General features: G+C 37.9%; 1 protein-coding gene across 1 annotated transcript in view; it reads right to left on the minus strand.

The window, feature by feature from the left end:
- The window catches only part of LOC129232560 (alpha-mannosidase 2-like), a 59483-nt gene extending 36038 nt beyond the window's left edge, over positions 1 to 23445 (minus strand). The window contains exon 1 of the mRNA XM_054866694.1: positions 23047 to 23445. Coding sequence (XP_054722669.1) covers positions 23047 to 23445 — 399 coding nt within the window. The remainder of the gene's footprint in view (positions 1 to 23046) is intronic.
- Positions 23446 to 25033: the final 1588 nt, after the last annotated feature.

The raw sequence follows: 25033 nt of genomic DNA on the forward strand, positions 1-25033 counted from the left end.
TAGGAAAGTGACTGAGCTGGAGATGGAAAACCTCTTAAGGAAGCCAAGAGTGCGAAACAAAGTGGTTAGCTAATATAGAATTAGCAGACCAGACGAGTGACGGAAGCAATGGTTCGGTTCAACTCAAAGATTGAACGCGAGGCAAGGTATGACTGAGCTGGCGGTGTATTTCAATAAAGAAAGAATTTATTTGTTCAAACTCAAGAAAAATGGCAACAGCTAACTTCTTATCAATGAGATCTTTCACGCGAGTTTCACGTAGTTTTTGAGTTCATGGATGACATACAGACAAACATTCATTTATATATATATAGATAAAAAGCAAGTTTTTTTTTTTTTTTTGCTGAACTCTTAGTTATATTCGTTTTATTGAAGCAAAAGTCGATGACAATACTTTGTTGAAGCGTTTAACAAATTAGTGAAACACAGAAGAACACTAAAAGTACTAAAATGCTAGCACTGTCATTAGAGACCGCTAAAACTTTCGAGTTATTGGTAGTTCGAGCTATGGGATGTGTCCACAGCCTTCTCAAGAGTTTGGACCTACTTGAAAACTTTGAGATAAAAGAATATTCGGGTTATCATGTTTTGAGTTATCGAGAGTTGACTGTAATTTATTTCTACGTTTAGTTTTTTTCCTTCTTTTCTTTTAACTTTTGGAGGAAAAAAAGTTTCAAAAGAACATCAGTGTTTTACCAGCAGATTACGTGCAAACAATGACGAATTTACCATGTCGATATTACGAGGGACTACCACAACATAAGGCCCTCGTGAGAACGATACAAAACTGCGCATGAAAAAATGTTTACGTTAAACAAAAGAGTCCCAAAAATTCATGGAGACAAAGCCATAAAACGTGCAAATCTGCAACTGTTTAGGTATTGCTTTCACTTGCTTTTACTGATGGTTATTGAAATGACTTAATAACTTCTAAAGTTACATAATAGATTATATTTTCCTACGAAAGAAGTTTACATTTTAAACTACGATTTTAAAGAAAATACAAAGAAATTAGATTTACTTACTGCATAACGAATCTTAACAAATAATTGAAATGGAAAATGTCCTATTCTTAGAAAGGATGCAAAAAGATTGCATCATAAAGAAATGAGCGTATGCGCTCTTTCGCTTGCAAGTGGAAAGCAGGCTTAAATAATTTTACAACACTGGTGCAGTATTACTTAAGCCTGCTTCCCACTTGCCGTAATAGCTTGCTTTCCAAAAAACATGCAAGGAGTGGAAAAGTGCTAAAACCGATTAATGAATCAGGGAGCTGCCCCCCCCCCCTTCCCCACAGTGCTTCCTTGCTATATAGTTATGGATCATCACTGAAACCGTTGTGACAGCCCCTTGTCTTAAAGTAATGAGAAAAATAGTGCAATCTTCACATCAAGGGAGTGGGAACCATCCGCAGGGGCGTGCACAGAAATTTTGGGGGCGGAACCAAATGACTTTTCCGGATCCCCTCCATGTTGTTTACCCCTATATTTCACGCCTAGTTTTAAAACTATAGGGCCCCCTTCAGACTCGGACCCGGGACATCAGGTGTCCCTTCTCCCCCTCCCCCCTGTGCACGCATCTGCCCATCCGAAATAAATTTAAACCTCCTCATCGGGAATAAAGATTGTAATATTTTTAAAACTCAAATTTGAAAAGTTCTCACAACTTTTGGCTTGAGTCTCTCCCGAAATAAATTTCTAACTACGTTCCTGCTTCCAATATCTGATCCTGTCAATAGCGGAACAGGTCTTGACACAGCACGAAAGTTATTAAGGTTGGCCCGAGGGCAGGTTCTGATGATGCAGAACAGACTTTTTTCTCCACTGTCTCCTTTCACAGGATTTGCATAAACTTGTTCAAAATCCTCACGCATGTGTTTTATTAAAATACACGTCGTCATCAGACCACCCGGTTGAAATCACTTTCTCCCTCAGAGGGACTCTGCCGGCTCTAAAACTCCTCTCCCTTTTCATTAAGTGTCCCTAGTCACGTGAGGGGGGGAGGGGCGGCTTGCAAATGACTTTTCGGAGCAGACGATGGCGGCGGAATTATTGAGCGAGCTATCCCCCCCCCCCCCCCACGACCACGCGGGAAGTATAAATAAAATGCTGAAACAGTCCTGCGCGCACGCGTGGAGGGTAAAAATGGCGTCCTCGTGACTCGAGATTGCCCTTCGTGTGAATCATCAGCTGGGGTCGACTGATCGATTGGGCCGGAGAAATTCGGGACACGATCGCGCGCTTCGGGAATGCTCGGCAAAAGTCGCAAAGGAACCCTCGGGCCGCACGGTTACCGTGAAAGAGAAAGCCCGTAACGATTCGTAACACTCATGGTAAACAGTGACGGTCTATGTGTGGCTTATGTCTAAGTGTGTGGCTATGAAAAACTGTAAAAAAGAAGGCATTGAAAAACTTTTATTGCAAGCCAAATCAAATGAGGCAGTTTTGAAAATTAAAACTAAAACTTAAAAAATAATCACAATTTAGTTGATTTTATTATTTATTTATATTTTAATACAGGATTACAGCAATGTTTTGGAACTTTGCTTTTTATTTTAATTGATTAATTAACTGATTTATTTTTGAGCCCCCCTCCCCCATGCACAATAGTTTATTGCTCCGTCATTCTAATATGTTATTATTTTGCATAAATTTCAGTCTACGTTTTCAAGAGTTTTATTCTCACTAATCATACAAAAAGTCTCATAAATCGTAATGTTTTATAAGTGAAACAATAATCTACACAGTAAAAAATGTGTGCAATTGTGGTAATAAAATATCTCGCAAAATAATTGTATGTTGGGGAAGAAAAAAACTATTTCAAGCAGACTAAATGAAAATAAAAAAAAATATTCTAATCAACATCATTTGAACACCTTTGTTCAGTGGCGTACATAGCACCTCCACAACGCCTGCGGCGCGGGGGGGAGGGGCGCAAAAGGTGTGAGGGCGCACGCTCTGAAAAAATACCTGTGTTAAAATAAATAAAAAATTCTCTCTGGGGGAGAGGGGCACTGAAGTCTATGGGGGTACGCTACTGCCTCTGTTTCATGCAGTCTGCATGGAACAATTTGGATGCATTAAAAGTTCTTACACCGCACAGATAAGTTTTTTTTTTTTTCGGATTGCAAAAATACTTGCAATACTATAGAAAATTTGCAATATATCGTATCGCCGACTTCGGATATCGAGGTACACTGTACCTGAAAATTAGCTCTACAGTTGGAGAAGACGGACATCATAACCCACTGTGTAAAACTTCAGCTAAACAAAAACATCGCGCGTCAAAACATCGGCCGGACAAAAACGTTTCCCAGATAACATCGCCCATTCATGCAGAGTTGTTTTGATGGGTGAAGATGACGTTTTCTTTCTGTTTTCACGCAATACGAGAACAAAAGCATCACGTGTCAAAACATCGGACGGGCGAAAACATTTCCCAAAAAACATCGCGCATTCGTATGGCGTTGTTTTGACGGGTGAAGATGACGTTTTCTTTCTGTTTTCACGCAATACGAGACCAAAAGCATCACGTGTCAAAACTATAGTCAAAACATCGGACGGACACAACATTTCCCAGAAAACATCGCCCATTCGTGCGGCGTTGTTTTGACGGGCGAAGATGGCATTTTCTTTCTGTTTTGACGTAATTCGAGAACAAAAGCATCACGTGTCAAAACCAAAACCTCCTAAGTACTAAATGCCTATCGCTCTCTCACTTTTAGCATAGAGTAAAATGATCCCAGTAAGAACAATTTCGGTACTCTCACAACGCCCTCCATCGAAGGTCAAAAGTGTTAGAAATTAATAGCGGAGAATGCAATTGGTTAACTTCTAAATTTAAACTTTGAAATTGACCAACTGACAAATTTGATTTGAATTTGTTTGGATCCATCATCATAGCAACGCCATCCATGTATTGCCGCCAGGCAGCGTTCTTAAGAGTACCAACGGAGGATCACTTTTAGAAGCAAATGCGATAGACATTTAGTATTAAGAAGGTGTTGGTCAAAACATCGGACGGACGAAAACATTTCCAAAAAAACATCGCTCATTCATGCGGCGTTCTTTTGACGCGTGAAGATGGCGTATATTTTCTGTTTTCACGCAAAACGAGAACAAAAACATCGCACTTTAACACATCAGCAGAGCTACAGTTGGCACTTACCTTTAGACAACGTTTCTCAACCTCTCTTGATCCGTTGACCGGTTGATTTTGAAATATTTTCACGGATCAATAAACCCGTCGATTTTTATTTCAGTTATACAATTATGTCTTCATACAAAGATAAGTAAATACTCATTACAAATTAGCTCTTTGGGAAAAATCACAGAAAATTATGAATGGTACATAATTACAAAACAACAGCAAAAAAAAAAAAAAAAATCACTGAATGTGTGTTATTTTGTTTTGAATAGGGAAGTATTTTAACGTGGACAGGTGAAAATCTCTGACCAACAGTAAAATATTTAGCACCCGTACCGGTTCGCTGGACAAGCTGGTCTCAAGCTCGCAGGTTGAAATTTCCTGCTCAGAGAAATTCTCGTCAGTATTGGCGTTGGAATTTTGTTTAAATCACTAGGAGTACAAACATTTCAATTGTTTGTTTTTTGCTATTCATTCAGCTTGCAAGAGGTTTTATGTGGATGTACGCGAGTAAAATCTCTAAAAAAAAAAAAAAATGTTCGCCAAATTATAACATCATTGGAGTTTGCATTGAAATGAACACTGATTTTCCCCCAAAAAGGTGTAAAAGACACCTTTTGGAACATTCGAATGCAACCAAAAAGGGATGTGCACAACTAGACCCTACTAAGAGTTTACATACCAAATTCCAACTTTCTACAACAAACTGTTTTTGAGTTATGCGAGATACGTACATACGTACAAACAGTCGTCACGAGAAAACTCGGGGTGGTTAAAATGGATATTTCGGGTGTCCGTACGTTCTTAGTCAAATATGCATGTGCGGTCGGGTCGGAAAAACCACTCAACATTCATTCGGAGATGAGTAAAATGGAAATTTAAGCCGAAATTTGGCGGAAATTTTTTTCGCGAATACAATACTTTCTTTACTATGTAAAAGACAGTAAAAAGAATAATAAAATATATGAGGCAGTGATAAGCAATGGGGTGTAAGTGGACATTTTCAAGTAATTGAGTAAAACACGTTTAAAGATTACGTCCAAAACTCCGGCTATCTTTTACAAAACAATTACTATTTGTTTTGTAAAAGCTAAGCTTGCTTTAAGAAAAACTTCGTCGATAAAAAATCTTCACTAATAATAAAGCTGAAAGTCTGGATCTCTGTGACGCAAATAGCGCCTAGACTGTTCGGCCAATTTTCATTAAATTTGGCACAAAATTAGTTTGTAGCATAGGGGTGTACACCTCGAAGGGTTTTTTCGAAAATTCGATTTTGTTCTTTTTTCATTCCAATTTTTAAAACATTTTACCGAGCAAATTATCATAACATGGACGAGTAAATTAGCATAACGTGGACGAGCAAATTACCATAACGTGGACGAACAAATTAACATATAAATTGGCGAGAAATTCATCATCCATTATACAGGCGAGTAAATAGACAGGCGAACCAAATGAGTTTTTAATATTCTACTACGGGCAAAGCCGTGCGGGTACCACCAGTGTAAAATAAAAGGAGCGAGCCAAAAGAAGATTCCCAATGCGTTCGTGTACTGAGAATTTCAATGCTATCAAAACCTATTGTTCTCTAGTTGAATCACGCAATCACCACTGAACTCGGACGACAGAATGAAGTTGCAGACGATACTGTCGACACACATGCGAACTTAACACCTTGGCACGAAATTAAGCGTGGAGAACGTGACCGGAATGGCCCGAGCCGAAAATAAAAAAGGCTGCTGTAAACAATGGGCTTGAATTGCTCCAGTTCCAGAATGGACGAACGCCGCTGATTTGCACGCACCACCGGGTTGATGACTCTGCCTGGTAGGTTTGTGTAATTCTTCGGAACAGCGAGAGCCATCGAAGGAATTTGTGGAATAAAATCGTTAATGGATTACAGGCACGTGGGGAGGATTTCAGTTAAATGGAAGCTGTCAAACGATGATAAATAGATGAAATACATGAAATACACCTCCAGCTCAGTCAATTAAGACTCCGATTTAACGAACCTCAATTTAACGAATTTCGCGATTTAACGAATTTTTCTTTTTCCCCGACTAAAATGGAGGCAAACCCTCTATTTACCGAATAATAAATACCGAATTAATGAATTATTTTAACGGCCGAAAAAAAAAAAGCTTTTTTGTTAATTTGAGTTAGGAAATGTTGGATTGATTTCCAAATATTCCATCCATATTGTCCGAAATAGAATAAGACTTCTCTTGGAATCAGCAATTTTTCACGGGCGAAGGGGCAACCAATGAATACTGATTTTGTTGCAGAAAAGCGATACTGAATCTTCCATTAAACCCGTCGCATTTTAAAATACTTTACATGACATGGGAACTAAAAACTCACGCAACAGGCTGCAAATAACACAGTATTTTCTTCTCTCCATAAAGTCGAAAGAGAACTATTTCGAGCCAGGTATCTAGGAAATGGCGAAACATTTATTACTCAGTAGCTTAAAATTTCAAATTAACTAGTGTGTGATAAAATAATTAGTAGTCCAACGTTATGAAGCACAAAAATTGCAAAATTATTGCAGACACGTGTTTCGGTGTGATAAGGAACACCTTTTTCATTGCTAAGAAGTGTGAGCTTCTGGATGAAAAGTCATCCGAGAAAAGCAACACGGTGGAACAGGAGATAGTATAAATATCAAAAAATAGAAATTAAACAGAACAAAAAAGATAAAATGACACCTGGAGGCAAAATTTATTATACAATTCCATCAGGAAAAAACCGTTAAGTAATAAATTTTCCAAGAAAACCCATAAACAATGCAAGAAGTCCAAAAATGAAACCACTCTGAATAAATTAGCAATAAATTTACCAGCGGAAAAAACTATGTATGGAAGCAATGTATCAAATGGAGAAATGCAGGAAAAAACAGAGTGAAGGATAAACATATTGGAATTAGTTAAACACAAAACGAAATAAGAAAGCAAAAAATGAAAAAAAATAATAATAATAAAAGTAAGAAATGTACGACGTATACATAAAAATAATAGAAAAACTAAACCAATTTTAACAAAGGAGTCCCCACAGAAGAAAAATAGGGAATTGCAGTAAGATCGTTAACTAAATTATAACGGTTCCTCAGAATGTGGAAAAATTCCCAAAAATCAAGATCCAACGAATTGTGGCATTTTTGGATAATTTGATAAGAAAATCGAAAGAGCGATTCCATTCCCAACAGCGTTGAGCAATACTGGATTTATTCAGCTGTTGTTTTCTGACATAGCTTTGATGTTCTTTTAACCGAAATTTCAAAGAACGGCGGGTTTGTCCGATGTATCCGAGTCCGCAATTGCTCCGACTGTATTACAGTGTCTTTTCAATTCGTTTTTTAAAAGTAATTATTTGAACTACTACTTCGTTTCATTGCTTATGAAATTAAGTTGCAACTTTTATCCCCAATTAAGTGCCTTATTAGTGACAGATTTTTTGCTTTTTTTTTTGACCCCCAAGCAGTGTCAGAAACTTTTCGTACCCGAAACCGTAGGTTTGTTTAGAGGGGGAGGTCATTCTTTAGCATGACCCCCCCCCCCCAAAATGTTTTCTGTATCCGCTTCTGGGAAAGATCATGTACTCCACACCGAAGAGCAGGAATTAGTAAAGAGGGAGCTAGTCCAATCATTGGCTAAGCGGTCAAGTCACGTGACTCAACAACGACGAATGATTGACACGTTTTGAGGGTAACTAGGCGAAAGAAACCTATTTCTTCCGATGCTCTTCTTTAAAATCGTTGGGGCCTTTCCTTCACCGAATGAATGTCTTCACTCCCTCTGTTTTATATCTTCTCTATGCTCACATAGAGGCACAGCGAGGTTATTACCACCCCCCTCCTCCTCAACAGCACTTTGACTTTTAGCCATACTGTCACTTCTAATGTGTCAATACATTATACATTTGAGGACTTATGACCAGGGCTTAAAAAAGTGCAGGAGACCTATTTTTTTCAGAATACGGGTCATTTCTCCAGAAAACGTAACTTTTGAACGCAAACATTTTTCAATTTCGAAACCTTCTTTTTTTTTCATTCTTGCATGAAAGTATTTCCATAAACAATGGCCCAGCTAAGTTACAATTATTTTACTCATAAATAAAAAAAAGAAAAAAAAATGAAAAAATGTCTTGTTCACGGGAAAAAAAAAAACTTTTAATATTTAAAAATCGAGGTCAATTTAATATCAAAGTAGTCATTTTGTTAATTGTGCAAACAATCAGCTATTTTAATGATTAGTGGGAATATAATATTAAGTTCTCTTAATTAAAGTACGGCTTAATTAGTAGTTCAAAACCTGTGAAGTTGACCACCCTTGTAAGTTGACCACTTCTCTATAAGTTGACCGCTTTTTTCAGGCACGGAATTAGCCATTACCATATGAATCAACTTCTGTAAGTTGACCACCTGTTTAAGTTGACCACTAAAGTAGTGCACCGCAAGTACAGGTTTCACTGTACTGGCAATTTATAATTTTGGTAGAATGCCTATTATTGATGTATTTTCCCTCCATCAGAAATAATGACATTGATAAGGTCTGTCACGGAGGTGAGGGATTTTTTTTTCTTCGTTGCTACAATCTGCATATGTTAAGCATATGAAAACATGTTCACTTCTTTTTTTACATTAATTTACATCCCTGAAACTTAAGTTCACGGAGATGAGAAGTCAGAATAATCACACTAAGTTTTTAAAGCAAAATCTATCTTCTTGTTTTTCGACAAAAATCTCAAAATTTCAACTATGGCTGAAAATCAACAAGGGGGCTCTCTTGTATCATGGAAAATAAAATTTGATGTCATTACTGCCACGTATTAATGAGGAATACACTTGTGAAAGGAATAATAAATAAATAAAAAAAAAAGAAAAAAAAATTAATTTGAATTTTGACCTCTTGAATTCAAATTATGTTTTTCGCAATCACGAGTGTGTGTGTATGTAGGCGTGTGTGTTTATGTGTGTGGGGGGATGTGTATGTGTGTATAGGCATATGTGTTTGTGTCTGTGTGCAGGCATGAGTGTGAGGGTAGTTGTGTGTAGGTATGTGTGTATGTGTAGGTGTCTGTATGTATGCGTGTGTGTATGTGTTTGAGTATGTGTATGTATTTGTGTGTGTGTATGTGTTTGTGTGTGTGTATGTGTTTGTGTATGTGCATGTGTGTGTTTGTGCATGTGTGTGTATGTGCATGTGTGTGTATGTGCATGTGTGTGTGTGCATGTGCGTGTATGTGTTAGAGTATGTGTATTTATTTGTGTGTGTGAATGTGTTTGAGTGTGTGTATGTGTTTGTGTATGTGCATGTGTGTGTTTGTGTGTGTGCATGTGCGTGTATGTGTTAGAGTATGTGTATTTATTTGTGTGTGTGAATGTGTTTGAGTGTGTGTATGTGTTTGTGTGTGTGTATGTGTTTGTGTATGTGCATGTGTGTGTTTGTGTATGTGCATGTATGTGCATGTGTGTGTATGTGCATGTGTGTAGTTGTGTATGTATGCGCGTAAGTGCAGGACATGGACGCAACCTGGAGACGGCTTTCGCTATAGGAGCAGCATCGTGAGGAGCCGGTCGACGGTGATGGTGCGGAGGGAAAATAAAATAATAGCACATCTAAACAGTCAAATGAAAGCAATAAGCAATCGTGATTGCTCAATAAGCATATACTTTTAATTAAACAAGTTATTAAGCAACATAAACAGTCACACAAGGTGCCAGGTGAGAATTCACATGTTGTGAACCAAAAATTAACCACCTAAGTTGACCGCTATTTTCAGGCACAGAATTAGATCTTACCATATGAATCAACCTCTATAAGTTGACCACCTGTTTAAGTTGACCACTAAAGTAGTGCACCGCAAGTGGTTCAACTTACACAGGTTTCACTGTACTAAAATATAAATTATTATTTAAAAAATGTTGGCGGGTTTAGATAGATAACTTTTGATGAAATTAAAAATCATTGTTAAATGAATTGTTCCTTAAAGTTTTTACTGTAAAAGGCGAGTGACAGAAAAGTTACACTTTTTAAAGAATGACCCATACATTATTCATACCTAACATATACGCATTACTATCCGTTCACAACGAAATTGCACTTCGCTCGCACGCAGAGTTTAGTTAAGCTTGGTAGTGAATGGTGATAGAGATGAGTTCGGGCTTATTTTTGAGAGCCCGGACCCGCCCGAGCCCGAAAATTTGTAACCGAGCCAGCCCGAGCCCGGGTGATATCGTCTCGGACCAAAGTCCGAGCCCACCCGAGCCCGAAGGAAACCGAGCCTTCTACAGTCTGACATGATCTCTCTGTTAACGGAAAATGTAATGTAAAATGTCCTTCATCAACAGAAGTTTCTAAATTTCCTCAAAATGCTCCACTTCAAATGCATTACTGTTGCACATATTGGAAGAGTAATCGCAAAAAAACACTATAAATGAGAATAAATTTCTTTTCGTTCCTTTCATTTTCTCACAGTAGGAAAATGTTTATTCGCTTTGAATTTGTTTGGAGATTGACGATTGAATATCTTTGCTTGAGTCCGAGCTCGCCCGAGCCCGAAACCTATTTTCGGTTCTAGAGCCCGAGCCCGTCTCATCGCTAATTGGTGACGGGCCATTCATTAATTACGTAAGGGTCCTGATACGGGGGGCTGGAAAAATCTCTACATACCCTTACTTGGGAGGGGGTCAGACCCATTCTTACGCAATATTTTCCAAGTCGATATTTTGTATTAGAAATCGCGCAGTCAATTGGTTTGGCAGGGATTATATTTCACTTGCTTCTGGAAAGTAAAAAACGTATTAGGATGATTTTTTTTTAACTTGTTTTACAAAGAATGAATAGTGTAAAAATTTATAAAAGAATCGCACCGTGTATGGCACGTCTTATTTTTAATTAGTATCGCATCATATGCAAAAAATATTTGTTGAAAAAAGTATCAATCTCGATTCTTTTTAGTAAATATTTCTTTCACACAAAATTTTTTTTAAAAAGAATTTTAAAAAGTGAATTTAATAACGATTTAAGTGATGTAAGATTCGTTATTTTATCACTTTGAAAAACGAAACGGAATCTAACGTAAGATAAGGGGGGAGGGAATCTTACTTACTCTTATATGGGAAAGGGGGGGGGGGTCAAAATTGCTAAAATCACCCTTACGTAATTAATGAATGGCCCCTGAACATATTCCCGTGCTGTAAATGAGACAACGTTCATTTTCATGAAATACACCGAGGACTGCAGTTTTTCGTGCTTATTAGCACTCATCAGCCCGGCATAGGAAAGTGACTGAGCTAGAGATGGAAAACCTCTTAAGGAAGCCAAGAGTGCCAAACAAACTGGTAGCTAATATAGAATTAGCGCAGACCAGACGAGTGACCGAAGCAATGGTTCGGTTCAACTCGAGGATTGAAGGCAAGGTATGGTATATTCAACGTTCGTTTTTATAACGTAACGTGAGAACGTTTGAATAAACGTTGATTTTGACGAGCACTTTTTAATGTGCGAAAACTCTGTCCCACGGACTAGTTGTTTCTGGCCTACGTGAAACGTAATATTTTGACAAATGTTCTGGCAGGAAAAATCTTTCATGAATCTATCTTTGAATACACTTCTCAGTGCAAAGCGGTGCAGTGACCTCATCAAACATGTTTAAATAAGTCGAACGGCTTTAATAAATAAACAAGTTGCATGCACTTATAATAATTTTCAGTATGAACTCGACTTATCACAATGACCTTTAACGTGGTAAACATTGACCTCCTTGTGGATTGATTATACTGTCGGCACGATATTTACACTCAAAACTAAAAATCTTATCTCCTTCTTTCATTAAACAACGAATTCATAGCTTTTCGCTCATTTGTAGGATTGTTGATGGTTCACCGATTGAGCAAGTGGAAGAGGGTCAGATTTGGAGTAGGAGTGAACAGGGGCGTAGCTAAGGGGGGGGGGGTTGGGGGGACAACCCCCCCCCCGAAAAGTTAGTCTCAAAAAAAAAGAGAAAAAGAAGAGAGAAGAGAAAGAAAAAAAAAGAAGAAAAGGAAAAAATTCCAAGCGATTATACATATATATATATATATATAATATATATATATATAAATATATATACATATATATATATATATATATATAATATATATATATATAAATATATATATATTAAATATATATATATTAAATGTATATATATATATATATATATATATATATATATATATATATATATATATATATATATATATATATATAAAAGAAGTAACCCCCCCCCGAAAGTCGGGTCTAGCTACGCCACTGGGAGTGAATTCGTAAATTTTCCAGTACCGAAGCACAAATAAGAAAGAATTGAATACTCAGTCGTGACCAATGTGTGTGGGGTCGGTTCCAAAATTTTAAAAGTGTTTTCTCTGAAAGAGCATGCTTAAAAACATAGGATCTGACCATTTTTTAAATAATTTGACTACGGTTAATATTTTTAAAAAATTACTTAAATCGGAGCGCTTTTATTGTTTACACTTCTGTCGTGTGACATCACAAATGATGAAATGCCATTCAATGTTGCCATTTACAGAACAAAATATTTAATTCGCATCTTTACTCATGTGTATTGGCAACGATAGGGTTGGTAGAAAGCGCAGAGCGCAATTTTAATTCACTGCTTGATTATCAAAACGTGGAAACGTAGTAGAAAGATGCGCCAAAGTGCATCATTTGTGACGTCATAAAGACCACGCCTTGTTTCAAAAATCGGACATTTTAAAAAATTAATTTAAAAAAAAACAGTTTGGAAAATGAAAGCATTTTCTAGGTCCATGTAATTTTTTTTTTTGCTCATTCTATCCATTTCAAAGACTAAAAGTAGTACTTTTGACTGAAGGAAACCACCCCATTCTAAGTGGAAAGGGAATTTTTTTTTTTTTTTTTTGAAGAAAAGTAAATTGAAGTTCTTGACAGAATTTATTTATTTATTATTTTTTTTTTTTACTTCAAGCGACAGCGATGAATTTTAACATAAAAATAAAGGTTGTATGATCAAAAAAAAAAAAAAAACTAAAAGTCATAGGATTTTTAGCGGCGGCAAGAAAATACAAGAAAAATAAGAGGAAAAAAAAAGTACAAAATTTTGCTTAGGTTGGTTTTGAGAGCTGGTAAGTGGTAATTGATGCAAATCTAAGAAATCTAAGATCTATAAACTCACATTTTTCTAAAGGTTTTGATGAATTATGTACACAATAACTTTCCCCGAAGAAACACTCAGACATGAATTAGACTTACATTATTTACCCCTTAAGTATTTTGAGATGTCACAAACACTTGGTAATAATTTCATGAACCTAGACATCTTTCTTATTTTACTGTAAGAAAAAAAGTTAATTTAGTTAATCTGCGAATTCCCTGATAGGTCAAGCCCGTGTCCAGATTTTTATAAAGGGAGGGGTTTCAATCTTACCTGGGGGGGGGGGGGAGGAATTCAATACCTCACAACCTTTAGTTTTACTACAAATTGTCGATCCCAGTATGGCGTTTATGCACCTATAAGTACTGCTGTACCCCCCCCCCCCCCTTTCCCTTAGAAGAATAATTCTACTGCTCAAGTGACCAAAATATTCCTTCATTTTACAGGTTCACTTTTATCAAACTTTGTTTGTTTCTTTTTAATAAAATCTGTTAACTATGCGGTTTATTGCAACAAGTATTAAAAACTGTCCACGAATTCTCTTTATGTAAGAGAAAGCATATCAGATTTTATGTTCTGAAATAATGCTTAGAACGAGCTTATTGTAGATGCAAATTACATTACTAAACACAATCGCTAATACATCTTCATAGCTGCAACATATGCCAAATTCATCATTACCTCCTTACAATACGCAATATTAATGCTTTGTATTGATAGATAATTCAACGGTTCTACCACCACAGTTTTTCCAAAATATTATTTCAGTTGGCAAAGCCTTAACAGTTGTAAATTACATAACATTTGAATGTTATGCAAAATTTTTTAAGTTATAAGAGAAAGAAATGCAAGCGTTTAGGTCCAACTGAGTTGAATTAGAGAGGAAAAAATACAGATTTACTGAGTTAAAATTACAGAAAAACTTCAGAGAGAAAGAGGGGGGGAGGACGTCAAACGCAGGCTTTCACATTAAAGTTAATTTAAGTCGATCGTTTTCTTCATTTGACATACTTTTTTTTTTTCAATGGGAGGGGTTTAACCCCTAAAACTCTCCCTTTGGACACGGCTCTGTGATAGGTATTTTAAAGATCATTCTTTAATTGACTTCTGATTCAATGATTAGAGATAAATGTACCCTAGTGTCAGAAAAATTTCAGCCAAACTTTTTTTTTTTTTTTGAGTCTCTTTGTTCCGCAAGTATCTAATTTTCAAAATTTTTTCCAAGTTGATTGAAGCTCAACACAGAATAATCACTGCGTTTATTTGTTGGTGAATTTGTTTCGTATTCATTTTTTTGCGATCATTTTACGTCGTAGCAATAGTTGTAATTCTATATTTTGTAATTGTGTTTTCGTTCTTGTTATAAACTACGCAGCAGCATCAAACTGTCAAAAATCTCCCAAATCTTATTGTGTATGCGTGGGAGTGCGCGCGTTTTTTGAGCAATCACGATTGCTTATTGCTTTCATTTGACTGTTTTGATGTGCTTACATTTTATTTTCCCACCAGCACCCTCCGTAGCATCACCGTCGACCGGCTCCTCACGATGCTGCACCTCTAGCGAAAGCCGTCTCCAGGTTTCGTCAATATCCTACACTTACACGCATACATACACGCACCTACACACATATACAATACACCTACACACACATACAACACAAACACATACACTCACACACCTACACACTCACATACACACAACTACTCACATACTCATGCCTGCACACAGACGCAAACACACATGCCTGCACACATACACATACCCCTACACACAGACAGACATACCCCCTACACACAAACACACATACCCCTACACACAAACACACATACCCCCACACACAAACACACATACCCCCTACACACAAACACACACGCCTACATATACACACACACTCGAGATTGCGAAAAACATAATTTGAATTCAAGATGACAAAAATTCAATTTTTTTTTTTTTTTCTCTTGTTACTTATTACCTAGTACCCAAGGGGTTCGCCAACTTTTTTCAGAGTTTGGAAGGGGTTCGCGCAAGGGGAAAAAGGTTGGAAACCGTTGTTATAGAAGTAGTTATACAATTCGTTAAAATGGCTTCACTGCAACTTGAGTATTAGTATAAGAAAAAATCATTTACAGGAAAGCTCCTTCGGCTGCCTACAACGGCTTTACGGGTTTCGGGGTTAGTCGTAATGCATTTTTGGAGCCTCTTTGCCAATCACAGAAGCCACAGGCGGTTAATCCGGGGGGGGGGAGGGGGTGACAAGGGGGGAAACTGCCCCTTACTTCTAAAAAACATTAATGATCGACAGAAAACTGATTTTTTTTTTTTTTTTTATATACGGTGAATTGATTTATTTCACGAAAGTAAAAACTAAAAATTAAAAATAAATTAAATTTTTTCATCTTCTTTACTAAAAATAAGCTGAAAGTCTGTCTGTCAGGATATCTGTCCGGACCTCTGCCTGTCTGTCAGGATCTCTGCCTGTCTGTCAGGATCTCTGTGACGCGCATAGCGCCTAGACCGGTCAGCCGATTTTCATGAAATTTGGCACAAAAATAGTTTGTAGCATGGGGGTGTGCACCTCGGAGCGATTTTTCGAAAATTCGATGTGGTTCTTTTTCTATTCCAATTTTAAGAACAAAATTACCAAAAGATGGACGAGTAAATTACGAAATTATCATAATGTGGAACCGTAACATGGGCACAAGCCAGTTGGCGAGGAAATTCACCATGCATTATTTCTAATATACAGGCGAACCAAAAGACCTTTTAATTTTCTATTACGGGCAATGCCGTGTGGGTACCACTAGTATTTCATAAGAATGGAACTTAAAAATGGAAGGGAAAAGTCTACGGTGGCCATCCGTCATGATCCGTCAGGAATAGGAATTACCTGAGCTGAAAGCGAAAAACCTCTTTAGGGAGCCAAACAAACTGGTAGCTAATGTAGAATTAGCACACCAGAAGATTGTAGGCTCCCTTAAGAGGTTTCTCGCCTCCAGCTCAGGTAATTCCTATTCCGGGCTGATGAGTGCTAAAAAGCACAAAACTGCAGTCCTCGGATGTAATAACTGAGCTGGCGGGGTATTTTAAGTATTTCTGCCTTAGCCCTTACTTAGGGCGGTAACTTACTACAAAATTGGAGTTCTGCTGCTCAAGAGAAATCGACTTGGCACGAAATATAAGCGTTCGCTTTTCTCAAAAGCAATTTTCTTGATTGCTCAAAAAAAAAGAAGGTGAAAACCGATTAATGGGTGAATAAAAAGAAAATTTAGGTTAAATAATTTTCTTTGCTCCGTGCAAGGAAGTAGCAAGCATATCGAAAACGAAACTTAATTTCAAGGGAGCACTGAGTGAGACTCTGTCTGCTCTGTCACGCATGAATCCGCCTAATTTCTCTCGTGTAGGAAGTGAACAGTTCCAAGGTCAGCTTTTACGTCCACGGAACAAGGCAAAAACCGAATGTTGTTCATTTATTGCAGGACCACTTGCATTAGTGGAACTAACCGAGGCCTTCGAACTAACAGACTAAAAGAATACCTTGAGTAACACAGGGGAGTAGGGGCGGACTGGCCCGCGGGCCGATGCGCGTTTGCGCCCTCAAAGCTGAACACCTTTTTTTGTTAAAAAATTTGTTTTTTTTTTAATTTATTTTTAAAATATTTTAGCGCAATTTCTTTTTTTTTTTTTTTTTCGCACTCACAAACTTGAGCGACTTCCCTTCGCTTTTTTTTCTTGTTTTCTTTTAACTCGTTAACCTGTATATACCATCGTTCTTTTTTTCTTTTCCTTTCTTTTCTTTCCTTTTTTTTCCCTTTTAAGCACCTTTTTTTTGAGCAATCACGATTGCTTATTGCTTTCATTTGACTGTTTTTGATGTCCTATCATTTTATTTTCCCACCGCCAGCCTCTGCACCATCACCGTGGACAGGCGGGCTCCTCACGATGCTGCTCCTACAGCGAAAGCCGTCTCCAGGTTGCATCCATGTCCTACACACACGCGCATACATACACATACACAGACACATACGCACACATACACCTACACACACATACACCTACACACACATACACCTACACACACAAACACATACACACACAAACACACACGCATACATACACACACATACACACAACTACCCACACATTCATGCCTGCACATAGACACTAACACATATGCCGACATACACATACGCATACATACACACACATACACACAACTACCCACACATTCCTGCCTGCACACAGACACAAACACATATGACTACACACACATACACATACCCCCCCACACACACATACACATACCCCCCCCCCCACACACACCCAAACACACATGCCTACATACACACACTCGTGATTGCGAAAAACAATTTGAATTCAAGATGTCTAAATTCAAGTTAATGTTATAATTTTTTTTTTGCCCCTTTTTTCGCGCCCTTTGGAGACCAAGGTTGACGTTGCCTTGCGGAACCCATTCTCATCCTGGAGAAGAGTTCTGAAACCCTTCATTTGAGGTTCCGGGTCAATCCCCCCCCCCCCCCGACTGGATTGCAAGAAGGGCATCGGATTTTCGAAAATAACCGATAAAATGCCGTTTAGGAAAATTGTATGTCATTTAACAAAATAAATCGCTTGTACAATATGTTCTGGGGTAGCCAGGATATTGTTTCATTCCGGCTACTATTTCGACTCTCCGACAATATTCAACATAAAGCCAGATGTAGATTAGGACGCATAATCCAGAATTCAATGCATTTGAGCATTACTAATTCTTCATTGTATTATAGTAGATAACAGTTTCTTTCTTTCTTTCTTTCTTTTTTTTTTTTTTGAGCTTTTATCTTCAACTGTTTTACGATTTTCCAGAGTTTTCACATCTGATTACAAAATACATAGAGCAATCAGGTGTGCCCCCCCCCCCCGAAGAGCAGGGACGCACCCCCCTCCTAAATATCACGAACACCCGCCCCATAAAAGCAAAAGCCCACCCCACAAAAACCACCCCTCAACCCCCCTAAAAATTTTAATGGCGCAGTATGCGACATGACCCCTTTAGGTCAGCACCCCTGGAGCAGTGGTGTCCAACCTTTTTCTAGACGAGGGCCGCAACTAGACCTCTCATTCAGGCGATCATGCGTGGTCAATTCCCCCCCCCCCCCCCATTGTAGATTTCAGTAAAACAATAAAACCAGGCATTTTTGTGCATATTTTGTTTTTTTTTTACTCCATGAAATGTATTGAACACAAACCCTTCCACCCCCTCCCCGGAAAATATTGAAATGACAGGCCTATCCGCAGCACATTAAAATACATTTTGTAGGACAGAGCCAGGGGCAGATATAGGAGAAGGGGTCAAGGTCATGGGGTCATGACCCCCCCCCCCTCTTAAACCGTTTCATCCACATTGTGTTCAAACAATAAAGAATAAAATACAAACGATTGCAGCAATCTTTTTCTTTTTTTAATTTCAAGTAACCATTTGAAACATTACTTCTATTCATTGCTTATGAAATTAATTAGCAACGTTTTTGCCCTATAAGGGGCATTATTCCCGGCCGATTTGGTGCTTTTTATTGACACCCAGTTTCAGAAACTTTTCGCACTCAAAACCGTAGGTCATAAGAGGGTGGTGTCATTCCTAGGCATGATCTCACCCCCCCCCCCCTCGCACTAAAATCGTGGTCTCCATCCGCCTCTGGACACTAACACACATAAAATTTCAAAATATTTCATTCTTTTCTAAATCACATGTAAAAATATCGAAAAGGAAAACAATTTATCCACTATATTATTAAAATCTGTTCGCGTCCGTCTGTCTGTCTGAAGATCGATCTTCTCGAGAACCGCTGCGAATCGAGAGTCAAACGAGATACCGATCAATTCGAAATTTTCCGAAGAAAACAATAGGACCAATCTCGTAATTGTGCGACTTTAATTAGCTGAGATATTAATTAAAACGTTAATTAACATAACTTTATTCAGAAATTTTTATTTCTTTCCTGTTGCCATTTTGCATATGGATGAGCAAGTAAAATTCTAATAATTGTTTTGAAAGAGATTATTTTGGCTGCTGTCCAAATCTTAAAACAACGTTTCCATCCAGAATTTCATTTTAAATTAGTTTAAAATTGGTTGCCCTATTCGGACATAGCCTTTATTTTATCGTCTGTCCTTTTTTTTTTTATTTTTTACGGTCAACTTTCTTAACTCTTTTCTGCATATGAAAGTTGTTTCTTTAGCTATGTTTATTGATTGTAGTGTAAGTTTATCATTCACCGGCCTCATATTTTGGTACGCTTAGGATGTGCGACTAATTATATTTATTTTGTTGGACTTTTTCCCGTCACATGGGTGAGTTTTCGAATTGTAATAACTCTCTTTTTCCTTCCTGTTTCTATTTTTAAAATACAGTTTATATCGTTAAAAGAACATGTTAAATTAAGATTGTTTAGATTTCTTTGTGAAACAGAGTTGAACAAAAAAGATTGTTTTTAAGGATTTTAACTAAAGCTTAGTTGGAATCTGATGACTTAATATTAAATTAATGCATATTGGTATTTTTAAGTCCTGTTGCTTTAGTTTCACGTGTTCAACCAAACAGTATGTGTCATTCTATGTAAAAAACTGATTGTAATTGTACATAAATAGTTCAGACATAGTCTATCAGATGTAATTCATTTTAACGTGAGCACAGATTATAGTTGATAATGCATATATTTTCATCTTTTGTGCTAATTGAAAATACTCATAACTTGTATCATTGATAACTATGATTAACGTTAAAGAGAGTTTTGACAAAAATATGCTCTACTGGTGTTTTGCAAACTTTGCATTACGCGTATTTATTTACTCTTTAGCGCTTTAGAAACTGATGTCAGAGTAATACAAAACCATCAATTGGACATCTCTTTCATTTTTTAAGTAGCCCGTGCAACGTCGGGCACGCAGCTAGTAATCTAATAATTGTTGTGTTATTACGATTACTTAATGCCTATTTTATTAAATGCATGTTGTTCAGAACACATTTCTGAATACTTGGCTCCTAGTTTGTGACATTGTTACTAATTCTGCGGCATTTTCGGTGCCCCGATGAGAGGTCAAAATGTTCCTTTTTTGGCAAATTTTCGCTGGCGATTCGGACAATTTAGAGACAGCATTGAGTAAGTGCAACCCAGGGTTGCCAGATTTAAGAACAGTAAATACGGGACAGGCTTCTAGGAGTGAAAGGGGGAGAGGGGGGATATTTTTGAGATTGAGTCCAATTACTGGTTATGTTGTATTTTTGAGGAGTGATAAACAACGTTTTTATAGCTTTCCGAATATCCCTCTCAGTATGTTTATGGGTGAGCACAATTTTGGAGGAACTCTATCTCAGAGAATAAAGCAAGCAATAGAACGATGTTCAGTGTACAGATCAACGTTGATAGGAGCAGGTGCTAACTAGTTTTTTTGCTTGCATTTGCTATAAGAGAAACAGTGCAATCGAAAAAAAAAAATTCTTTTTAATGTGACTACTTAGTCAAAAATAGTAATGGAAGGAATCGTGGAGCAAAAATTATTTTTTAATGCCACACCAGCCAATGTGGAAGTTTGAATGAGTAAGCCTCATGGTCTGCTGACAAAACAAAAACGTACGAACCAAATAAAAACGATAACAATTTTTGCATTTGCTTCCAAATTATTTTCTTTTAGCCCTTTTTTCACGTGTTTTGTTATTTTTTTCCCTTAATATAATGCCTCGTTTAGTAAAATACTGTTATTAGGCAGAATACGGGACTTTAGCCGTCCCGTATGGATGTTCCCCGGGACGCGGGACAATGTTTCAAAATACGGGACTGTCCCTTGAAATCCGGGACGTCGGGCAACCCTGGTGCAACCCCTCCCTCACCCTTTATATTTCTTTAAATTTTTAAAATTATATAAAAATGACTCTTCTCATTAGTATAGCAGGGGTGCCCATCTAGGGGGGGGGAGTGTGGTCATGGCGCAGACTGCGCCAATAAAGTTTTCAGGGGAGGTTTTTTTTGAGGTTTTTTTCCCTTTTTTAGGGGGGGGGTCTTCGTCACATTTAGGGGGTGCGCCTTCGCTCTTAGGGGGTGGTCCCCCTGGTTATAGGTATGATTGCATGCTTGTATTTCATCACACGCTAAAACTCGGAGTTTCATTCGACAAACTGAAAAATTTCCCCTGATAAGTTCGCGACGCCGCTGATTTTTGATCATTCTTTAAAGATTGATGCTAAAACTAAAGCACAGATTTTTCTTTAAAAGAATTACAAACCTCGACACCCCCCCTGCCCCTCGGGCCCCGATTTTCGTTACGACAAGTGGACGTTAGCTGTTTGATAGCTCCAAATCTTGCCCTGATAAAAGTTTGTATGCAGTGTTATTTTACTAAATTCTACAACTGGGCATGAATTTGTTCAACTTGAACATTCTGAAACACATCTGATGTTGCCATTTATCGATGAAATTAAAAAAAATATCTTGTTACACATATATGAACACTGTTTATCTCTTGAAGAATGTTATCTCCATATTTTTCAATGAATGTACTTGCAATATTGATATGCAAAACGTCATGGGGAGCCCTAAAGTTTTTCATGCCCAGGCCCCTACCCACGAAGTCCTAGTGCCCCCTCCCCCCTCCCAAAAAAAATCAAGCACTCTCATGCCCAAAAATTGAAAGAAAGGATAAAGAACTTATATCATTAAACTTGGATTATTCATGTCATGGAAGGGGCAGTTAGTTATTAATGTTCGAAGAACACATTAATGCAAAACTTAAGTTTAAGAAACAATATATTGGACATTCTCCTAATTGGCGATCTACCTCACTAGTTGTCTAGTTGCTCAATAGATGACGATACGGAAATCAATTGCCTATTATATGTGATGTAAGTGGCGCCATCTACCGCGGAACTAAAGCATAGAAAACATACATGTGTGGAAAAGATGTAAGATTTGTCCTTCCCCCCAGTGACGATAGTGCCCGCCCCCCAAACGAGATCAAAAAATCCTCTATTATCTCCCCTCAAAATTTGAACCCCCCCCCCTCCCTCATTGCACACCCACCGTGTCCGTTGTATAAAGAGAGATATAGAGAAATTATCTCATCTTATAAACGAATCAGTAAGAAGCGCCCCTAAGGATTTGCAGGTGTTTACAAAAATAGTTCAAAGACCCCCCTCCTATAAAATGTGACCCTAAATTTGGTTCAATTGAAACTTAACATGGTTTGAGGATTGTTATATGCCTTACAGACTGGGGAGACTGAGCCCCCCGCCCCCTTTAATACTACACCAATGTTGCCACACAACACTGTTTAAAAAAATCAAAAACATGCTTAGGTAATCATTAGAGACACATAATTAAATTTCTGCACTGTCTTCCTAAATTTCTGCATTGGCATAACTTCAGCATGTTACTTGATGACACATTTGCATAGAATGATTTTGATTCGATTAAAACAGGGGTGTCCCCCCCCCCCAAGAGCAATGGCGCACAACCTCCCTCCAAAACCACAAATACTCTAAGAATGAGTCCCCCTCTCCCCCCCAAAAAAGAGACAAATGCTTTTGCCCCTACAACAACCCCCCCCCCCTAAGAATTTCAGTGGCGCATTGTGCACCATGAATCCCCCTCCCACTCCCAGGTGAGCACCCCTGATTAAAGTGATAATTTCTTTACACTATAGGAATAGAAAAGAATTATTTTAGTACTTACTTCTAAAGGCAGTTTATCCCAGTGTTCCTTAATCTTCAGATACCTCATATCGAACGTATAATTCCAGTAACTCCTGTAGGGGGGTTTGAAGTTCAAAGTAGGATAAATTTCCGGCGTACTAATGTCAACATTTTTCAACTGCATCACACGGTCGCACGGTAATTTTTCCCGCGATTTTACCTTTTTAACTAATTCTACTTGAGCATCTACTTGTTCTACAAGCTGAACTGAAACTTCGGGAGGGTCCGCTATGACCATCGTTTGTGGGGCAGGGGTCGGCTGGCGGCTCCCCAAACTGTGATAAATCACAAGCACGGAAACACATGCAAGAACAGCTACCACGACCAGGAATTTAGTGCGGGGCCTTTGCAAGAAGCGGGCGATTGAGGATTTCGGCATTGCTAGGTGTTGTGAGGGCGATGCTTCAAGAATCTTTATAACATCAACAAACGTTCGAATGGATCAACATTATGACCCGCATCTGAGCAGACGGTATTTTCAACGATGCTCCTTCATCCTTCGTTGACTCTGATGGAACGATAGAAGCGGAGCATTCGAATGAAAACACAACTAGCCTGCCGGCAATGTCACGGCTGCCGGAAAATGCTCTCCGCACGAGCTCTACGAAAGTGCGCCAAAGCATGTTTCGTCGCCAAACTTAAAAATCTCTTCCGCATTTTTTCTCGGAAGAATTTTCTTGAAACAAGGGTTTAATTTGCATGGGAGCAGGAGTGCCAACAGAGAGAGATTATGGCGCATTCTAAATTGCGCCATCTATTTTTTTTGAGGGGGGGGGGGGATTTTTAAATATTTTAAATTTATTTATTTAAATTTATTAGTTATAGATTTATTTTTGAATTTGAATTACTTATTTTATTTCAGTTTATTCTATTTATAGTTTTTAAATTAATTTATTTAGTTTGTGTGTGTATTGCGCAGCGTGTGCGCCAATGTGTGCCATGCGTGTGTGTATTGCGTATTGTGCATTGCGTAGCACAGAACTTTTCGATTGAAAAATTAATAATAATTAAAAATAAATAAGTAAATAAATAAAGAAAAAAAAATAAGTATTAAATAAAAAAGAGAGAGCTAAAAAAATTAAAAAAAAAGGAAAGAGAATTGAGAAAAATTTGGAAAGGGGGGACTTCCGCCATTGAATTTGGGAAGCGGGGGGGTATGCACCCCTGCATGGGAGCTTACGGAAGCTCAGTTCCTGCACTTCTTTTCAGTTTCATGAGGATTTCAGAATTTTACACGAATTTCAACCAACAGTAGAACTTCAAATGTTCGAACTCCTACTATCCGAATATATGATTATCCGAATTGATTTCAGATTCTCAGAAAAAAGAGGAAACGTACTGCGGATCGCAAAATAATGATACTGAGCGAGCGAAATGACTTTCATGAAAAGTATGATGCACACAAACTGTACTAATGTGCTACACTTGCAAGTACACGAGAGATGTAAATTTGTTGCCTTTTCATTTGATTTATTAAAAGCTCTCTTTCTTTAAAAATAGTTGTTTCTCCCATTTTCAACATACACACAGTAATTAATTTTAACAGACGGCACCACCCTCCCTTTTCTTTTTAGCAATCACGATTGCTCATTGTTCTCACTTCACAGTTTTTAATTCCTATGATTTTATTCCCCCCCCCCCGCCTCCCTCTGCAGCTCCACCGTCGGCCGGCCGCCTCACGATGCTGCTCCTCTAGCGAAAACCGTCTCCATGTTGCGTCACTTACTTGCCTACACTTACACACACACACACCTACACCTACACATACACCTACGCACACGCATAAATACAGACACCTACACATACACTCACAAACACTTACACACACATACACACATGCCTACACATACATACACATACCCCCCTACACACAATGTGATTGCGAAAAACATAATTTGAATTCAAGATGTCAATGTTCAAATTAATTTCTTTTTCTTTTTTTGAAACAAAAAAAAAAGCAATAATCC

This window comes from Uloborus diversus, unplaced genomic scaffold (genome assembly GCF_026930045.1).
Source record: "Uloborus diversus isolate 005 unplaced genomic scaffold, Udiv.v.3.1 scaffold_127, whole genome shotgun sequence".
Lineage (NCBI taxonomy): Eukaryota > Metazoa > Arthropoda > Arachnida > Araneae > Uloboridae > Uloborus > Uloborus diversus.